Genomic DNA, 21,805 nt, shown 5'->3' on the forward strand with positions numbered 1-21,805 from the left:
TGTGGGGGTTGAGTTTTCCTTAACTATGTAGGTATTTGTTGTAATTTTTGTGGGTATTTCAAATACAAAATTAATATCAATACTTTTTATTTATTTTAATTTTTAGATTTTGAGTGGTTTTAATTACCTCTTTAAAACTAAAGTTATGTTGTATACTTATTATAAAAGTTTTGCATTCTTAATTTATTTTATTTTAAAAACAGTGTAGACAATTTGTGGAAGTTGAACTTTTCTAAATGGGAACTTTATTGCTGTAATTTTATTTGTTACTATCATTAAGCAATTTTTGCTTTTATGCTGGAAAAATATTAGATTCATTTATGTAGGCTTTCCTTTTCTCTTTCCCAAAATTTTGAGTGTGTTTTCAATCTTTATGCTCTCGTGGGAAAGATTCATTACATTTCATTTAGTGACATAATAATTTTATATTTCCTTGGCAAACATGTTGTGTCCGTGTGAAATTTGTTTATATTATAAAATTTTATTATGAGACTAATTTGTCTTAAATTTTGATATGAAAATGTGTGCAACTAATGATGATTTTGGTATAAAATTTTGGTAGAGACTTCTTATTGTCTTATAGGTTCCTATTGAGAATCAAGAAGATACAATTTCAACCTGGATATGCGATCATGATTTCAGCCACTTTGAGTGCACAAAAGGGAGTAAGAGTATCCTGAAATACTCAGTGTTTATAGTTAAATTTATTTAATGAATTAATTTTATATTGTCATTCATAAGTGATAGCAGGTGTACTCAAAGTTTCATGGACTTAAGAGGTACTCTTGATCATAAGATTTAATGTATGATGTTTTCTGTTATACTTAAATGTATACCAATCCGTATCTAATTTCCAATTATACTGAGGTGAAATCCACTAATCGTTTGTGTGCAAGATTGTGTAGGAAATATTTCCAATAACATGCAGGTTTAGAGCGCGCTAAAATGGAGAACAAAGACATGAACTACATTATATATGCCTTGTGAAGGCTAGTCTTGATATGCATGCCTCGTGGAGGAGGCTATTAATGCAAAATGTCGAGGGGGATGTGCTTAAGCCCATAAGGGAGTCACCTAGGGAGGTAACCCAACTTCTGTGATTGGAGATCCCATGAAGGAAGTTCAATGTGGTAGAAACAATCCATATTGCGTGACTCATATAGCACTGATAAAACTATGGAGATATCCTTGAGATATTCTTCTGCTCATCCCTAAGGCAAAAGTGCTATTTTATGTGACGTCAGGAAGGGATTTATCCCTGAATGAGTTTCGAGGCGGGCAAACTCCCGCAGGGTACAGGTCACATGTACTCTTGGAGAACTCACCTAAGTGAGAGACGTCGTGAGGCCGCGACTATGAGAATTGGGCTATTCTCTAGTAACTCTCATGAGAATCAAGATGAGCGCATGGCCATAAATAGCGCTACCCCGCATCCAAGTCTCAACTAATACTATGTGTGGGATATGTTGAAGTTTGGTCAAAGGTGCCGAGTTCAATACTGTGTACACTCAGGTTCCTCAAATGGAGACTATCATCACTAAGTGAAGGTTCAAGCCCGGAAGGCACCTACACCTATTACATAGTATTATATTGCCATATATATTATATATTTTTCACTGTTTTTTTTGTCACGGTAAAATTTTAAAAACCTTGTGGGGGATTGTTGGAATTTTAAAAGGTTTTAAAAATTTAACCGTTTTATTTAATTAATTATTTTGGCTATTTTATTTGATTTATTGTGGGGGTTATAAATATTTAATATTCATGTTTTATTTCTGGTTGGTGAATGCCTTAATTTTTGGTTGGTGAACTTTTATGATTGGTGAAGGTTACTTGTTTTTGGATGCCTATAAAAGGCCACTCCTCCTTCACATTTGAAACACACACATTACACCATCAGAATATCACATACCACAATCACCACCATAAACTGATTCTCTCCTTTTCTACTTTTATATATATTCTCTACTTTATATTATTATTTTGGCAATGGTTCTGTGACTTGGATACCCATATCCGTCTATGAACGTGCTCATAGCGGATCTTGAGTTTGTGTACAAGGGGTCGTATCTTGGAGTCTTGTAGACCGTCAGTACCTGCACGTAGGGAGGCTACAAAGGCTTTAGGACAGCGTCTTTGACGTGCTTCACCGTACCAAACTCACCTTCTTACTTATTATTTATTTTCCTTTTACTTACCTATTATTTTGTTTTCTTCAATTTCATTATACCTTAAAAGCTTTCCTATTTATTTATATGTTATTTATAATATAATATTTTTTTGTGTTTGGCTTTCCGGAAAAGGAAAACTATATTTTGTATATTTTTTATAACAGATCCCATGCTTCATCCTCGAGCGAATCAACACTAATCTTGTGGAAGGCATCTCTAACTGTTCTGTTCCATTAGGTGACAAGCCCTCCTTTTCCTGTTTCAACTGCTGAACATCTTGAAATTCCAAAGCATTCGGTGCATTCACCATGTTGTTGATTGTGTTCAATTTCTTTGCATTATCCGCAAACCATGTCCCATTCTCATCTTCTGTAGTTGCCCCACTTATACTTTCAGCTTGTTGGCACTTGCAACTCTGAATCCAAGAATCACCTACGGTCATAGTTCCAAACAAATCACTTCCTATCCCCTGGAATCGATAATTTCCAATACGACTTCGTTGCAGACCTAAACAACTGAGCAATTGCATGTATCTTGAGACCCTTCTCTTCCGATATTTTAGTTGGTATTTAGAAGAAAATTTAGGATCACATTTGCTAAAACATGAATCATGTTGAGAAGTCAACTAAATCCCAATATATTAGGGATTGAGTGATTATCCAAATTATATGTAATTTACTATACATGATTTGCTTTCCTTTATTAGTCTGTTGATTGTAGGAAACCTGTGTATAGATACCCTTGATAATGTAAAGAGAAAATCATCCAGTAATCAAATATTCTTCCTTTGATTACAATTTTACAAATCAGTACTACAAAGACGTGGTACAGCCCCACAAAAAACTTGAAGAACTGCTTCAGAAGTTCCAGACCAAAAAAAAAAGCTTCAGAAGTGCCCATCAGCTTAATGATTGACGAATTCACTGGCCTGTATCAAGCTGATAATCCTTTCAAATTTGAAATAGTCAAAGTGAATCCAAGACCACCACTTCAACTTAAGGACAAGAATATACACCTTGAATCTGAAAAGGAGAAAACTTATTTAAATTTACTTCAACAAAAGTGTATCAGTATTAGCAGAACTATAAATAAATAAATTTAAAAGGAAATGGAAGTTGGATTATGCATTGCCAAAATAGCAATCACTGCAAGGGCAAAGTAAAAAGCATCTCCTTTTTCTTGATATTCCTAATGAACCAAATTGCTCTAGTTCTTCAATCTCTCTGAATTAAGGATGCAAAATAAAATAAGAAATCTATAATTCATGTTGAGCTTGGGGGAGCTCTTGTGTTTGTTGCATAGCTTCTTTTGGAGTTGGTAATTGAGCTCTTGTGTTTGTTGTATAGTTGGTGAACTATTGACCCAGAGGAATCCACACAATTCCAAGTGAACTCGACAAAGACAAAGATCCAACGGTATGGAAACATATTACATGGTTAATTTTAAAAATAAAGACCCGTTAGATAATCATTTAAGTTTTTAAGTTTTAATGCAGAGAGAGCAAGAAAAATTCATATTGCAGTCGCTGATTCTTTCTTGCTTATATACCTTTCGCCCTACCATACCTCAACGAGAGAGGACTCACAATAGAATTTCGCTATTAAGCTGACGTTTGGGCAATTTTATGTGCAACAATGTGCGAGCTTAAAATTGGGTGGGTCTGTTTGGGCTTTGCCACCAAAAAAAATTGGTGGCGGGTACTTTATAAAGCTTTTACAAATCCAGTGTTTCCGAGACCACTGACAATACGTGGTCCCTAACCACTACCATTTCCCCGCCAGCAAATTCAAAACACCCAAGTGGGCGAGCCCACCCAGACTCGGTAGTCTCGCATGCACAGGAACCTCACCTCGACTATACCAAGAGAAATATAGAAAAAGAAAATCCACGTCGGAAGTGTCAGTGAACGAGCCTCCTCAATTAAACTACTTACTAAAATAGACAGCGCCAGTCCACCGGAATTAATACTTTCCCGTCGTTTTCAAATCCGAATTAATCAAGACATAATCAAACATTAGGGTTTCTTTAACGCAACGTCTTCGTGATTTGTGATTTGCTTCCAAAATCGGAATCAATCAATGCGTGATAGAGATTCGCTTCATCTTCCTGAATCTAATTGAATCCAATTTACATAATTTGGTTCGAAATCGGAAAGTTGAGAAAAATATGGAGGAGATTGGGGGAGATTAAGGTGTGATGAGAGGAGGACTGTGAATTCTAGGGTTTTGGATTTAAGGGCCCTTTTGTTTGGAGAAAGGGCCCTTCTGCAGTCTCTGCTCAGTCTGGTTCAGAAATGAAGGAGCTGATTGGGAGGCCTGGGTCGGTGAGTGGGTTATTGCTCAGGATAGGCCAATTTTCATGCGCTTCTATTGCCATTTCAGTCATGGTCACCACTGCCGGCTTCGCTACCTTCACTGCTTTCTGGTATTTTGTTTTTCTGTTTTTCGTTATTTCAGTTACCTGCATTTTTAGTTCACCCAGAAATTATTTGGATATGATAAGGACGCCACATGTCTGATAATCATCTGTTTTTGTTTTTTTTTTTGTTTTAAATGCTTGTAATTGGACTTTGATGGGTTTTGTTTTTGCCTGTGTAATATGTTTTGGTTTGATTCCAGTGATGAACTGTTTTTGATTGGTTTAAGCTGCTGTTTTGTTGGGTTTATTGCTTTGACATTGCATTGAAGACACAACTGTTTGATAGCTGAATGGGAGATCAGACCAAGCAATTTTGTTGACGTTATGTTTTCGTGTACGAAACTGTATGGATCAGTCGGGGAGGTTTCGTCTGATTTCTTAGTTTCGCCTTAGAAAGAGATTATTGCATAATCCACTGCCTTGTTGGTACATACATAAATGCAGAAATTGTCCACACATAAGTAATTGACAAATACATTGCTTGGAATTTTTCTAATTTTTCATATTCTTCCAAAATAATCCTACGTCTCCCCCTGTTTTTAGCATGTTGTTTTTTGTAGCGATTCTATTGTTTTTATGTATGGAATTATGTTAAATTGGTATCAGTTTGTCACTTTTGTTAGTTCCTCATATTTGCTTCTTGAACCCTAATGTTATTGATTATAGTGAACTGCTATTTTTAGATTCTTTCTGATGGTTCTAAGATAGGTCTAGGTCATGAATCACTTTCTTTTTCTTGCATATGTTTTAACTACTAGGGTTCACTGCTAGTTAATTATTCTGCACAAACTTTGTGTTGATCTCTGTCCTATGGTTCAGCTATTTGATTGCATCGATGGGGCTTCAACTGCTATGGAGCTTGGGGCTTGCTTGTCTTGATATTTATGCTTTGTGGAAAAAGAGAGACCTTCAAAATCCAATCCTAGTGAGCCTATTTGTTGTAGGTGATTGGGTATTTCACTTGTCTCTTAAACTCCTTTCACATCTTACTTTTCTGAGCATCTTTTAGTTCTTGGTAGAATATGAATCAGATGCATGCATGTGCGTCTGCTAAGTTGTCGCTGATATTCTATTTTGGGCGTGTTTGAGATTGTATACTGGCTGCTGAAATAAATAAAAATCTCAAATGTTCAGGTAACAGCTACTTTATCACTAGCTGCTGCAAGCTCTTGCGCTGGGCTTACAGTTCTGTTTTCAAGAGACCTACATTTCTGCAGGGGTGAATACCATTTGCCATGCATCAACTACAAGTTTGCAGTTGCGTTCGCTTTTGTCACCTGGGGCCTTACTGCCATATCTTCTCACGTGATGTTTTGGATCTTATTGGCATCGGTTTAGAGACTCATGTTTTTCTGCCCTACCATTGAAACACATGTACGTTACAGCATTCATTTATTTTAACTTGTAAATGAGAAAGTTTCTGTAACATGCCTTCTTTTTTTTTTTTGGGGCAATTCAGCATCCTCCAATTTTTGTTTCAATGTCTGCTCATGCATCATATCTTGATCCACCTAATGTACGAAGATGTGCTGAAGAAGTTCTACAGATTCAATGTGATTTCTCGTTTGCTAGACGTCCAGAATTTAGGCATGGAATTTAAATACTTGGAACTGCATGCAGATTAGTTAATGTTCATAGATTTATTGGACCTGCGGGGATGTACATCCTCCTGCAATACACAGCAGATGTGTGATTTATTGCTAGACGTTCAACTATCACGCAATCTGAGCTTTGCTTCCCTTTAAAGCTACACTTTGTTTGTTGGTTACGTGTTCATATGTTTGTCAACTTGGTAGTGCTACCATATATAGGCCCCCTGATTTGAAGAGACAGATGGAGGTTTGGCTTAGATTAGAAACCAACCTGAAACTATAAGGGCCGTGTAGATAGATCGAGGCAAGACAGGCAATGACTTTTTAACATACAACGCCTGTAAGGCAGTTGAATCATAGAAAAGTTTCTACAGTTGATGAAAGAAAAAAAGACCATACTTTCTAAAATTAGGATTTAGACAAGTTTCCATGGATGCGCTCACAAAAACAACTAGGATGCAGGAACATCACTTGTAACAATGCCGATCATATACTCAATCTCATAAGCAACCTCTTTCATCGAAGGCCGGTTTTGCCTCTGCTCATCCAAGCATGATGCTGATAGAAATCCCAGTGCCTTCATTGTCTCCAAGTCTAACTTGCTAGCTCCCTCTTTAATAACTGGATCAACAACATCCATCAACCTCTCTTCTTTCATCACCCTCTTCATGTACACCACTAAGTTCACATCTTCCTCTCCTCTGTTGAAATCAATAACTTTCATAGAAGTCAACAGCTCCAACAAAACAACTCCGAAGCTATAAACATCAATCTTATCAGTGAGTTGAAAGTTAATGTAATACTCAGGGTCTAGATAGCCAAGGGTCCCCTGAGCAAAGGTGGAGATGTGAGTATTTTTACTGGTGTCTGTGCTCTCAACCAGCCTTGAAAGCCCAAAGTCTGAAACTTTTGCCTCAAGCTTTTCGTCAAGCAAAATGTTGCTAGACTTCACGTCACGGTGGTAAATTGGTGGCACTGCAGAAGAGTGAAGATAGGCAAGACCTTCGGCAGTTCGGTGAGCGATTCGGAGCCTATGGTGCCAGCTGATCAGAGCCCATTTGCCTTGGTGATGGAGGTGAAGATGATCGAAAAGAGTGCCATTCGGAACGTACTCGAATATCAGGACAGGCTGCTGGTCCAGCTCAACCATACAGCCAAGGAGCCTCACCAAGCTCCTATGATTCACCTGGCAAAGAATTCGAACCTCATTTAGAATTTGATCAATGCCCTTGGTGTTGCCAAGCTTGGCACGCTTGATGGCTGTGATGGTCCCATCATCAAAAGTGCCCTTGAATACCTCACCAAAGCCACCAGAGCCAATGAGATTGTCCTTGGAAAAGTTGTTGGTTGCTCTTGCTATCTCCTTGGTGGTGAAGAAGATCCTGGCTGATTTGCCACTGCTTTTCGAAGATAATATCATCTGCTCCTGCTTCTTCATCAAACCCTTTTGTGCATTTCTCTTCAAATGGTGACGTTTGGTGTACCCTACAATCCCCATTATGCCAACAACTCCTCCTACAACCATGGCCATACCTGAAGAAGAGTTTTAAATAAGCAGAGAAGTTTGTACCACACTACTCGGATCCACCAAACATTTTGAATTCAACAAGTACTTGCAATCCACAGGGCTCTTGCAAATGGGCTCTCCCGGCGAAACCCACTCCAGCTCCACACCAGGCTCAGGCCATTTCGTCTTCTTCACACCGACCACTGCACTACTTGGAGGACCATCAAAATTCACAAAGCTCTGGTACGCTGAGCACCCTCCTCCGTGGACCCTGATGATGTAAGCAGTCTGGGACCCACCAGTCCTGAACGTACAACACAGCGGTGCTCGCGTACACGCGGCCGCATTGTCCCTGATAAAGCTGTGGCACAGGGTGTTCGACGAGCAGTTTATCGGCGCCTGTAAATTCAACATGGCGTCTGTACAGTTCAAGAGCAAGACGGTGTTGCTGCTCGTGATGTTGAAGGGGAGGTTAGGGTCCAGCTGAATGCCTCGGCTGTGGAAATCGCTTGACAGGCAAGTATTCGGGGCAAGGCTGGCGGGTCGGATTGTGATTCGTTGGGTTTCCGGGTTGGTGGATGTGATGGCGTAGGAGGAGTTGTTCAGAGTGTCCAGCCATAGTGTGCCTGCGGTGCACCGGATCCTGTACCACGGCTCGCCGCACCTGGGTCCCGTGCTTAGCGGATATGGCACCGGAGTGGGGCCACAGTTTCCGCAACGCAGCGTGGCAGTTACCGAACGGGCACTGCATGATAGTAGTAGTAGTGTTAGCGCATGGAGAGTTGCTGTAAACATGAATTTCTCCATTTTATGGTTAAAATGGATGAAATATAGTGAGCCTTATAAGTTATAACCATTGTGCTTGCAGCATTGTAACTTGTTTGGTCCAGTTAATGGAGAATCTTGCTGTATGATTTTGTGGGGACACATTGTGTTACAAATTCACGTCCAATTGTTATATTAACGGTATAATTTAGATGAATTTACAACACCAATTTGATAAGAAACGTAATATCACCGTATCGAGTGATAACTTTTTCAATTGTTGATAATTGATAAAATTATTTGTATCGATCTACTGATTGCATTGCTTATTACATCATTTACAAAACCAAATAGGATTTACTCTAGAAGATCCCTTGAAAAATAGAATCACAAGTCATTTTTGTGTTTCCAAAGAACTTGTTGGCAAGCAGAATGGCTACTATTATATTGTATGATTATATGCATGCTTGGAAGAGCCCTAAGCCGTTTGTAGCATGGTATATGACACATATAACTCATCTAGGTCATCCAAATCCGGGCATTGTTTCTTGGAACATTGTTCAATTCATTGTTCGATCATGACTTGATTGATATTGGAAGTAACAAAAATCTCACAGTTGATATGCATACCACTCGTTCTTTTGCATTTGAATGAGCATGTTCCCCTGTCCACTCGACATTTCAAGATCCTAAAACCATCCTGCTCTGTTTAGCATCCCATAACAAATGTCAAATCCCAATTAACAATTCCAAGAGATCTTCCTCGGCTTCATTAGACACTTGTCCCTTCCTTATTGGCTTTTCTATCATATTGGAAAGTGAAATGATCTTCTAATCCCTACCCTCATCCCATGGTTGAATACAATGGACAGTTCCCTGACTTGGCCAGGATTTGAATCTTTTTTTTATTTGTGTTTGACATTTTCTATCAATTTCACATTTTTATTAGCATCCATGTCCTCATCAACTCAATATCTCTGTTAGTTTTCATGTTTGGTATTTCCTATTTTACAAGTTTGCAAATTGTTTTATTCAATTTTCAACCAAGAAGGCAACAAGGAAACTCTACCAAAAATCATAGCCTCTGTTATTATACAAAGCGCTACGGATGATTGCACGTGTCAGAAGTTTATCGGAAAAAGAAATAAAATTTAAAATTTTCCAATGCTAACTCCTTTGCCATTCATGGACCTAAGTTGCCGAAACCTGATTTGTAACAATACTAATGATGTACTCAATCTCGTCAGCAACTTCTTTCATTGAGGGCCGATTCTGCCTTCGCTCATCCAAGCAAGCCGAGGCTAGCGACCCCAAGGCTTTCATAGTCTCCAATTCTACAATGCCAGCCCCCTCTTTTATCCTAGGATCAATGGCATCCATTAGTCTCTCTTCCCTCAAAATGTTCTTAACATAGACCACCAAGTTCACATCCTCTTCTTGTCTGTTAAAATCAATAGCTTTCTTAGATGTCAACAGCTCCAACAGCACCACTCCAAAGCTATAGACATCGCTCTTATCGGTCAGTTGAAAGTTTAGGTAATATTCGGGGTCAAGGTAACCCAAGGTCCCCTGAGCACATGTTGTGATGTGACTTGATTCAGTCATGGCAAGCCTTGACAGCCCGAAATCAGCAACTTTTGCATTGAGCTTGTCGTCAAGTAAAATGTTGCTTGATTTTATGTCACGGTGGTAAATTCGTGGCACGACAGAATCGTGCAGATAGGCAAGCCCTTCAGCTGTTTGATGAGCAATGGTAAGCCTCATAGGCCAAGTGAGTGAGACCCTTTTTGAAGTGTTGAAATTTCCTGTATGGAGATGTTCGAAAAGGGTACCGTTGCGGATATAGTCATAGATCAAGAGAGGCTGTTCAAGCTCAAGGCAACACCCCATCAATTTGACTAGGCTTCTATGGTTTACTTGACAGAGAATTCGAACTTCGTTGAGGATTTGATCCATGCCTTTTGTGTTGCCAGGCTTGGCTCTCTTGACTGCTGTGATTGTTCCATCATCAAGAACGCCTTTAAAGACTTCACCAAATCCACCAGAGCCAATAACGTTGTCTTTGGAGAAATTGTTGGTTGCTCTTGTGATTTCTTTGCCCGTGAAGATCTTGGCTGATTTGCCAGCACTATTGTTGGCATTTAGCATGTCTTCCCGGAACTTTGTTAAGCTAAAATGTGCTGATCTTGCAACGTTTTGGTCACGTCTCTTGTAGACTATAGATCCAATAATGGCTCCAATAAGCACTGCAACCGCAGCAAAGACCAGGCCTAATTAAGAAGAAATTAGAAAAATAATCATTCATCCCAATCATTTAACCAGAAAAAAACAAAAACAAAAACAGTATAAATTTCTTCAGTGACCAAGGCATACCTCCAATGAGTGGAGCTAGTTTCTTTCGACGTTTGCAGAGTCTCCAATTCGGACACTCGATGTCTACACAAAAAGACAGTTTTTGTATTAGCTTGAGAGCATGTAAAGAGCTTGTAAGTGCATATATTGTTAGCGAGAGATATCCTATTCTATTAGGATATTATTTTATTTATTTTATTTATTTCCTTTTATATAGATATTATGTAATTAGGATTTCACTTGTTTTCCCAGTTTGACCCTACTAGGGTTTGTAACCTTGTATTATAAATACCTCCTTTCCGGAGAATGAAATACATCTGAAAATATTCTACCATATTGTTTGACTTGGCATCAGAGCCGACTTTCTGGTGACTTGTGTGTGTTGTGCCCACCCGTGTTCTACTGTGTGCCCTAATTTCTTTTAGGGTTCTTGTGTCTGTGCCTTTGTCGTGTTCCGCTGTGTGCTCTGTCGTGTTCGTGCCTCTACTGTGTGCCTCTACTGTGTTCTTGCATTTGCTTCTACTGTGTTTGTGCCTCTGTTATCTTCGTGCATCTGCCATATTTGTGTCTGTGTTATGTTCTGTTGTATACTCTGCGTGATTTTTTGAGTTTCTGCTACAATCATGGGTGATAATTCCATTGTTGGTGCTGCTGCTGCTTCTGCAAATTTGCATGTTTCTGACTCTATTCAAGGTACTGGCTCCAATACTTGGATAATTGACACTGGTGCTTCTGATCATATGACTTATGATGCTAAATTTTTTGATGAGTTGTCTAGTAACACCTGTGACCCATACATAACTAGTGTTAATGGTTTACCCTCTCCAATTACTGGCAAAGGCACCATTTCTCTCACCCCAACTCTGTCCTTGTCTCGTGCGTTATTAGTTCCCAATATCCATTGTAACTTGTTATCTGTTGGTCGCTTACTTGATACATTTAATGCTTCTGCTACTTTCTATCCTACCCATTGCTCTTTTAAAGATCTCAAGACTCACGAGGTGATTGGGCATGGTAAACGGATAGGGGGGTTGTATTATTTGACATTACCTTTTGCACCAGTTCGTGATCGTGTCATTAATACTGTTCAACGTTGCAGTGTCAAAGACAAACAGCAAATTTGGTTATGGTATCGTCACTTGGGACACCCGTCATTTAGCTACCTTAAGTGTCTGTTTCCATCTTTATTCCGCTCCTGTGATGAGTCTAGCTTCAAATGTGAGACTTGTGTAATGGCCAAGAGTCACCGTACTGTTTTTCCCTTAAGTAATAATAAAGCTGCTTTGCCTTTTGAGTTAGTCCATTCTGATGTATGAGGTCCTGCTCGTGTGACTTCTCATGGTTTCCGTTGGTTTGTTACGTTTATTGATGACTGCACTTGCTTAACATGGGTGTATTTGATGAAGAATAAACATGATGTTGCCTCTATTCTCCCTGATTTTTGTGCCATGGTATCTTCTCAGTTTCATGCTCATGTTAAAGTATTTCGGACCGATAATGGCGGTGAATATGTGAATCATACATTGAACCAGTTCTTTCGTGATCACGGTATCATTCACCAAACTACCACTCCATTCACTCCTCAACAGAATGGCGTGTCTGAAAGGAAGAATCGTCAGTTACTTGAAGTTGCCCGCTTTCTTATGTTGGATATATCTGTTCCCCATCATCTTTGGGGACATGGTGTCTTGGTCGCAGCCTACTTGATTAACCGTACTCCTAGTCGGGTTCTTGATTTCAAGACTCCGCTTTCTTATGTTGGATATATCTGTTCCCCATCATCTTTGGGGACATGGTGTCTTGGCCGCGGCCTACTTGATTAACCGTACTCCTAGTCGGGTTCTTGATTTCAAGACTCCGCTTGATGTGTTGTGTGCCCATACTCCTTCGGTTTCGGTCTCTAAGTTACCTCCGAAGGTGTTTGGGTGTGTTTCTTATGTTCATGTCTACTCCCATCAACGGAGTAAACTTCATCCTTGTGCTCTCCGTTGCGTTTTCATTGGCTATTCTACTACTCATAAGAGTTATAAGTGCTATCACCCGCCTACTCAGAAGGTACATGTTACTTTGGATGTCACCTTTCATGAAGAAGTACCCTATTATGTTTCCCCCTCCTCTTCAATTCAGGGGGAGAGGGAGAGTGAATTGAAGAGTTTCGGAGTAGAAAATATGGAAGATATTGGACCTGAAGAAGGAATTTCTGGCGAACAGGAAGAGACCGGTCACATGGAGGAAACGACCGGTTGCGAACGAATCTACCTGGATACGACCGGTCGCATAGAAGTGAGCGACCGGTCGCTAACGAATCTGCCTGAAAGCTATCGGTCGCACATAGGAAACGACCGATCGCCTGCCTCGATGAGCGACGACAATGACGATACGAGTGACGCGACCGGTCTCCAGGATTGTCACCACTGGTCGCCCGGTGATATTTTGGAATTTTTGGAGCCTCTCTCATAAGGACATAACAGTGATACTAGCAACTCTCATACAGATGAAATTGATACAGGACCCCCCTCTGCCCTGCCACTGCCCCAATCAACTCGTGATAATGAGGTACTTTCTAGTGATGTGCCTACTTATTCATTGCCCTCACGCACTACCCGTGGGAAACCTAAAGTACAATATTCTCCTGATATACATGCTAAGTCCAAATATCCCATTAACCATTATATGTCAACTCATCGTTTATATAAGTCATATGCATCATATTTGTGTCAATTATCTAGTGTATGTGTGCCAACTAAGTTGCAGGATGCTCTATCTGATCAGAACTGGGTAGATGCAATGCATATTGAGATGAAAGCCTTGAACAAGAATGCTACTTGGGAGTTAGTTCCTTTACCAAAAGTAAAAAAGGCAGTTAGGTGCAGATGGGTGTTTACTTTGAAGTATAAGGTTGATGGTTCTATTGACCGTTACAAGGCAAGATTGGTAGCAAAAGGGTATACTCAGACCTATGGAGTGGATTACACGGAGACTTTCGCTCCAGTAGCCAAGTTCAACACTGTACGCATACTCTTGTCCTTAACTGCTAATCATGATTGGCCGCTGTTACAATTTGATGTCAAGAATGCATTTCTCCATAGTGACCTCAAAGAAGAAATATACATGGATCCTCCACCAGGTATCCTTGTGACCTCTAAGGAGGGTATGGTGTGTAAGCTACGGAAATCATTGTATGGATTAAAGCAGTCTCCAAGAGCTTGGTTCGGGAGGTTTGCTGCAGCTATGAGGAAATCTGGGTATGTACAAAGTAACTCGGATCATACTTTGTTTCTGAAACGTCGCAGAGGTAAATTGACAGCTTTAATAATTTATGTTGATGATATGATTGTAACTGGAGATGATCAGGTAGAAATACAGAGTCTTCAGAAATATCTTGCGTCTGAATTTGAGATGAAATCATTAGGTGACTTGAAATACTTTCTTGGGATTGAAGTTGCCAGATCTAAGCATGGTATTTTTCTGTCCCAAAGAAAGTATGTTTTGGACTTACTTGCAGAAACTGGAATGTTGGATTGTAAACCTATTGATACTTCAAGTGAACAGAATCACAAGTTGGGATTGTATCCTGATCAAGCTCCTACTGATAAAGAGCGCTATCAAAGGCTTGTGGAAAAATTAATTTATTTGGCTCATACACGTCCTGATATTGCGTACGCAATAAGTGTAGTGAGTCAGTTTATGCACTCACCTAGTGAAGATCATATGGATGCGGAGATTGTTTCCTTTCCTCCGTTCTGAGTACCAGTTAGCCGATGTTCTTACGAAAGCTGTTTCTACAAGTATCTTTCTCAACTCGCTTGACAAGTTGGGTATGCGTGACGTCTTTGCTCCAACTTGAGGGGGAGTGTTAGCGAGAGATATCCTATTCTATTAGGATATTATTTTATTTATTTCCTTTTATATAGATATTATGTAATTAGGATTCCACTTGTTTTCCCAGTTTGACCCTACTAGGGTTTGTAACCTTGTATTATAAATACCTCCTTTTCGGATAATGAAATACATCTGAAAATATTCTACCACATTGTTTGACTTATATTCTGCTAATGGCAGATGGCATTTTGTGCATTACTGGTTTGTCAAGTTAATTTTTAGAAAGAATTCTGATTATTTTATTTTTTTTTTGGGTGAGACCCAAGGGTATCCACCGCCGACAGCAGTGACTAATCCCTTTCGCCGCGGGAGCTCTTCCAATGGAGGTAAACGGCTGGCCACGAAATGCGCTCCATTCCCATGGACGGGGATCGAACCCCCAATCTCATGGTCATGGCATTTTGTGCATTACTGGTTTGTCAAGTTAATTTTTAGAAAGAAAACCCTTAATTTTCAGTTTAAGTTGTATATCACAAGTTCAAGGACTATAGTTTATGGTTTTCTTTTTGTTACTACGAGTACAAAAAATTCATAAACAGCCGTTGTATTTGTCAGAGAATTCATTTCCTTTGATGAGTATATAACATATAAATATTCTGTAAACGAGCCAAATATATAATATATATGACAGAAAATTAAAATTTGCTTCGAAATCACGGAAGATCTCAGATCACAGTACTACACTACTTGTTTTGACTTAAATTCGAGTAAAAAAATATAGTCAATATATTATTATTCAGGAGCCCCTGACACTAATAAAAACCACCGCATGAGGAGGATCCAATAAATGTTTGCTGGCAAATAAAGTTTTCTCTCCAAAATTCAAATCTTGTTCAATGAAAACTGTGATTTCTGAACCTAAAACAAAATCTGAAATTGGATTCTGGAATTGAAAACAAAACTCTAATTATAATTAAGCATTAAGAAGGCAAAAGAGACACATACTGTGACATATTGCATTGATGGGGTCCCATTGAAACCCAGCCTTGCACAAGCACCTTCTTTGTCCAAACCGATCCGCCAAACATACAGAGTTCATCAAATCGCCACAGTCAATTGGCAGCTTGCACTCTGGCTCTTGCGGCAGCTCCCACATAATCTCAACCCCAGGCTCAGGCCAGCTGCTCAGAGCCCCAGAAGAAGTGTCCAAATTCACAAAGCTCACATAAGCCGAGCACCTCTCCTTCCTAACCCTGATCTTGTAAGCATTGTTAGACCCTCCAGTCTTGTACAAGCAGCACAACGGAAACTTCCCGCACGCCGAGGCAGCCATCGGGTTGTGCTTAACATAGTCGTGGCAGAGACTGTTTGATGAGCAGTTTTGAGAGAGAAAGTGAGCATTTCATTGGAACAGTTCATGCCTATGACTGTGTTGCTGCTGCTGATGTTGAAAGGGAGGTTGTTGTCCAGCAAAATGCCTTGGGACTTAAAGTCAGCTGCCATGCACGTGACGTTGTTCGCTAACCCCGGCGGCCGGATGATTAGGCGCTGGGTTAGTGGGTTAATTGATGTGACTAAGTATGATGAGCTGTTGAGAGTGTCAAGCCAGAGCACCCCTGCATTGCACCGGACCTTGTATTGTTGGTTGCCACAGTCCGGTGATGTGCTTAGCGGGTATGGCACCCGGGTGTGCCCACAGTCAGGGCAACGCTTGACGGTGGCTGCCGTGCGTCCAGCGCAGCATAAGATTGCCATTGTGAGAATTAAAAGAGAAGCCGTTCTGTTCTCCATTTGCTCTGTATGTGAAGAGGGAAATGCTTAGGCTTGTGTCTTGCTATAGTGTATTAATTGGTTAGGCTTATAAAGTACAATGTACCATGGTTTCTCTCGTTATAATGCAAAGCCAACTGTCCTGGTGTCATTTTAATCTCGTACTTAACGAAAAGGGCAATTAGTTTTGTGGCTCCAATGGCCTCAAATTAAGGTTTCGCCCTAGAAGCCGGAAATGTTTGCGGCCAAGATTCTTGTGTTTAGAAATGAATAGTGTCAGTCCCTAAATGCGTGCAATTGTAGTGTGTGCTAAGCTCATGCTCGTGATCAGCACATCCTTCGGCATTTAGTATCACTCGGGCATTGAATCAAACAAGAATTTTATGAGAGCTCTCCAAACACCCTTTGAATTTGTCTTAATAGTTTTCAGGAGTCGTTTTTTTTTCGTAAGTGCGAAGATAAGTATTCTACCACCATCGGAACTTAGAATGCCGTTCATATATCAATTACAAAACATTCCATTTCTCTTTGGTATTTAGATGTTTCTTTTTTCTTTTTATGGTAAAATTTTAGGGACATTCTTATGTATAAGAATGTGGGGTAGGGTTTTTGATGTCAAGGACAGACCCAACCACAGGCTAATCTAGGCTATAGCCCAGGTGGCTTTTGTTATTGTCCAGCCCAAAGTCACATGTAGCCCACCTTACAGTCCACCCCACTTCAAGCATCAGCCCTTCAACATATTCAATTTTCTTGGTGAGTCATATTTTATTGGTGGAATGTTAGCAAAAAAATTATTTTATTGGTGGAATCTTACAATTTTCTTTCCTCAATTTATTGTTACTGAAATTTGGGGATTTTTTAAGGTTCAAGAAGTATAAATTTGGGATTTTCAATTCTATGTTATGAATTATCAATTAGGGATTTGCAATTAGGTTTTGTACATAAGGTAAATTTAGCCTACCTCATTTTGAAATCCTGGGTCCGTCCCTGTTTGATGGGGATATCTGTCCGAACCCCGATCCCCATCAATTTGTATCAGAGTTGTGGCTTAAGATCCACGTTCTCGGGAAGGTTTTTGGATATGGAGGGTTGTGTCAACAACTACAACGACATGGAAGAAATTAGGAGGATGCTACAACAACTTACAGAACAAAACCTGGCTCTAATACCAATTGATGGGGATTGGGGTCCGGACATAGGTCACCAACAACACACACGAACACCTAAGTCTAGGGCTAATGCAAACTCACATATATTGTCACAAATTCATGCCACAAATAAACTATTTCATTAACCATCAACAAAAATAACCTCTACAAACGATTACATTAGCCTTATTTATAGGCTTTACAAGACTTGGGCACCAATACTACTTGGTCCAAAAGTAAACTAATTAATTATAAAATCACAAATAAATAATAAAAGATAACTTAAAACTACATAAATAAATAAAATAACAATATCTCATGAAATAACTAATTAAATTATAAATATATGTCTTAATCCACCCCTATGTTCCTGCATCAGTTTTACACGTTGTAGATCGGAGGATTTGTCCCCCAACATGCAGGAACCATTATTAGAGGACATGGAGAGGAGTTTAACCTTAATCCCCTTTGTAATAGTCTCTTAACAATTCCTTAGCATAAGTAAAATCCTGTAATTAGCTTCAAATGTACAGATCCAAAGCAAGTTGAACTTGTTTATCTTCCCGTCACCAATTCCCCAATTAACAATTATAAATAATTTGCGTCTTCCAAAACAAATTCCCATCGATTTGGTTCAAGTTTTACAGCTCCCATGAGACAGAAGTATCATATTTTTATTATGTCAGACTAGAAAGATGTCGGTAAATTGATGGGGAAGCTGCTTTTGCTTACTTTACTCTTTTTTGACAAGGAAATGGTAGCTGGTGATCTCTGCAAATAGGAAATTGTAACCACCGTGTATAATAAGATTGTTTAGTTGAGATATATCTTTCACATTTTATCCACACCACACCAAGTGGCTTTCTCAACTCGAAAATGAAACTAATAATTTAGGAAGGTGTGTCTATCAAGTTTAATAAGCACATAAAACAGAGGACCAAAACAAGGGCAAGCCTTGTTACTACTTGAAAGCTTATGGCAAAGTTGTGCCTTGTACCGAAAGCTACTTACCAACTTACAATATCTTCTATGGTAAATTTCATTTTATTACCCGCAAGTTTTCTGAAATTCTGACTTTACTACATAAAGTTCTTTTCTTCTCGCTTTTGTACCTAAAGTTTGACTTTTTCCTCCATTTTCATACATCTGTCAGTAATTCTGTTAAATGCTCTATTAAATGATGACGTGGCAATTAGTGATCTCACTTGAACTCACTTATACTTGAACTCACAAATTTTATTTATTTTTTTAAAATAACTTCTCTTGAGCACTAACCCCCATCTCCCACTCCCAAGCCACAATCCACCATCTCCATGTCGAGATCTCCCTCAACCCCCTTCCCCTTCTTGGACCTCCAATAGCCCCACCCCACCAACACCCTCTGCACCATTGCCTCGCCCCCCCTAAAAAAATGTCTAAGCACACCCATCCCTCCCCGAAAAAAAGAACTGTGACTATCAACCAGACCTCCACCTGCGAAATCTTTCTCAGAAGAAAAACAAATTATTCAAACCCAAAAATAGACCGCAACATCATATGGGTTAATGGAGAACATGATGGAAATACTAACGGATGTATGAAATTGATAGTAAATGTAAACGTTAGGAATGAAAGTGAGAAGAAAAAAACTTTGTGTAATAAAGTCATAATTTCGGAAAACTTGCGGGTAGTAAAGTGAAATTTACCATATCTTCTAACATTTGAGAGAGAAATACATGCGGGACCAAAACATTGGTTGATAAATTTAGGCCTACTGGTAGCATGTCTCTAACTCAACCAAAAAAGGAAACGGTTGCACCCAGATAAAGGTCTTCATTACTAAATTAGGGTAGCCTTCAAGGGAAAAACATATATTACCTTCATTTTTGTTAATTTTAAGCATGTTTCACCCAAATTGAACCTTGTAACCCCACTAAATTTTAACCTAGTAGCACTAAACTCCCATATATTTAGTTCATTAAGAGATTTTAGGCCCGATTCCACGAGCAAAAAACTTAGCTAACCATTTCCGTTAAAAATTCCTATTGCCGCCCTTAGATGGGAGATATACAGAATGTCAAACAAAAAAATGAAAAGAAATTGGAGATAGTTACAAACAACTGTCAATAACCAATTAACAGCTGATAATATGGCCCTTTGGCCACCACACTTGACTTTCCTTAAACATTACAAGTCGCCATTTACATTTTGATTTGAATCATTTCGACACAAATCTGATTTCCTTTACCTTCACACTAACACTTAACAACACCGACAAAGCAAAAGCGCATGGCCCCTTTGGTTTTCAGACGCTTATTGCTCCATCCAAACTAAAAACCCATAAAACCAAGAAAATTAATAAAAATAAAATATATATTACACAGTTTTCGCTTAACCCAACAACACCTTCAGCTTTCTTCATCCATGCATGCCCACTAATTTACTTCACACCGTTAATTACTAGCAACCCGATGACGAATTGGGGATTGAACTCCAGACGATTTCATGATCTGGGCAGCAGAAGAAGATGCCGAAGAACCAGAATTCATCCCATAATCCGACATGAACAGCTGAAAATCTGAAGCTTGGATCCGACCCGAGTCGCCGGGTAAACGGATATACGAAGCTGAAGTCGGCGACTCGCTGAACCACGAGTTCAAGGCTCCGCCCGCTTGTTTCCCATTCTTGTATTCAACTATGGCTCTGTACACAAAAGGAATCAAACCCTCCATTTAATTTCTGCAAATTTCGATCTCCAAGAGGCAAACAGAGGAAAAGAAAGCTAATTGCTCTGTTTCTGCTTCTGCTTTTGTTTTTGCTTCTGCTTCTATGGGCAGCGATGGTTTGATTTAAAAGGGGGGAGGGGGGATTGGATTTGGTGACGTGGCGTAAACAGGATATTTGGAGTTTTGGGATTGGGAGTGTCCAGCTCTTGAAGCCAAGCCACGCAGGCAGGAGGCTTTCAACGCAAACCCGCACGACGACTTTGAAAGCTCTATCCAAACCCACGCCAATATCATCTTTCTTTCCAATTACATCTTACCAAATTTCGTAATTGTCGTTTATTTTACTAATTAAGTTTGTTAATTATTATTATTTTATGAGGGTTTGGTTTGGTTTGGGTCAGTGGTTTCGGAGCTTTCTATACAAGATTGTATTGGTCTGCTTTTTAATAATTAAAACGTTTTTTTTTTGGGTCTCAAACCAATGGCCGTCACCACCACCAGTTTTGTCTTAGCTGTCTTCTTCTAATTACTATTTTTATTCCTTACTTATAATGTGTTTGATCAAATCTGATTTCAAAGAAAGGTATTTGCTTGATTTAGTAATTAAGAATCATAAAAAGGTTCCACATCTATGAATACAATACAAATTATTTTAATGATGCTTAATTAGCTGGTTGTCTACGCCATAACAAATACCATGATTATTATAAGTTCTCTGTCTAATCGTGTTAATCAGATACGGTTGGTCGTCGAAACTATAATATGATATCCTTTGTATTGTATGCTACTTGATCCCCAGTAAAAAACTAAGTCGAAACTAAGTCGCCTATGATCATACGATTTCTGTATAATTAATCTTTGGTTTAGTATAGTAGTTGTTGTCACTTTGTTGAAAGAGGGTTTTAGATTCAACTCACATGGATATGATGACGATTTACAAATGTGATGAGTTTTGATATTTAATTGTAACTAGTTTCACTAGCTAGCGTGACGTAGCCTTAATGTGCGGGTGTGTATCGTTATGTCATTTGTAAAATAAATAAACAAATAGAGCCGTTTTCATTTTGAGGGGGAGGAAGCGCCACTGTTCTTCCTCCCCTCTCCCCTTCTCCCTTCCTCCCCTTCACCATCCTTTTTGCGATTTCTTCATGTTTAGAATAAGTCGCAGAGACTCTTTGGGGTTTCTGTGTAATTTTCATCTCTCCTTTGTGAGAGCTTTCCATCTCTCTTCTATGAGCTATGAGAGTTTTATTTGTATTGTGATGGCTTGATTTTTTCAAACTTTATCTTTTTTTGGTTTGTTCTGAGTTTACGTTTTTAGTAGAGATGTCTATGCCAAAGTTTGTTCGATCATGTGTGATCGTTAGTGGAGGAGCTCCAAATTATCTTAATTTTAATGTTAGATCGCTCCGTTATTGTAATAATTCTTTGTGGCTAATTTGTATTGGCCCTTTGTAACTAGTAGTTTTTTGGCTGAATTATGAATGCAGTCCAAAAATTTCTCAATAAAAAAAAAATCAGACACATTTTGTGCGGACATATGTCCAATAAA

The 21,805-nt window shown here is 39.2% G+C and overlaps 1 protein-coding gene and 2 pseudogenes across 1 annotated transcript; 1 reads left to right on the forward strand and 2 right to left on the reverse strand.

The window, feature by feature from the left end:
- Positions 1-4,091: 4,091 nt before the first annotated feature.
- Positions 4,092-6,134, forward strand: LOC110766468 (CASP-like protein 5B2). The gene is made up of 3 exons (XM_021969797.2): positions 4,092-4,595; positions 5,409-5,541; positions 5,724-6,134. The coding sequence occupies exons 1-3, from the start codon at positions 4,465-4,467 to the stop codon at positions 5,925-5,927; spliced, it is 468 nt and encodes a 155-aa protein (XP_021825489.1). The 5' UTR covers positions 4,092-4,464; the 3' UTR covers positions 5,928-6,134.
- Positions 6,135-6,614: 480 nt separating this feature from the next.
- On the reverse strand, positions 6,615-8,495 carry LOC110766467 (wall-associated receptor kinase-like 20; annotated as a pseudogene).
- Positions 8,496-9,644: 1,149 nt separating this feature from the next.
- LOC110766501 (wall-associated receptor kinase-like 20) lies at positions 9,645-21,316 on the reverse strand (annotated as a pseudogene).
- Positions 21,317-21,805: the final 489 nt, after the last annotated feature.

Source organism: Prunus avium, chromosome 6 (genome assembly GCF_965620075.1).
Source record: "Prunus avium chromosome 6, drPruAviu1.hap1.1, whole genome shotgun sequence".
Lineage (NCBI taxonomy): Eukaryota > Viridiplantae > Streptophyta > Magnoliopsida > Rosales > Rosaceae > Prunus > Prunus avium.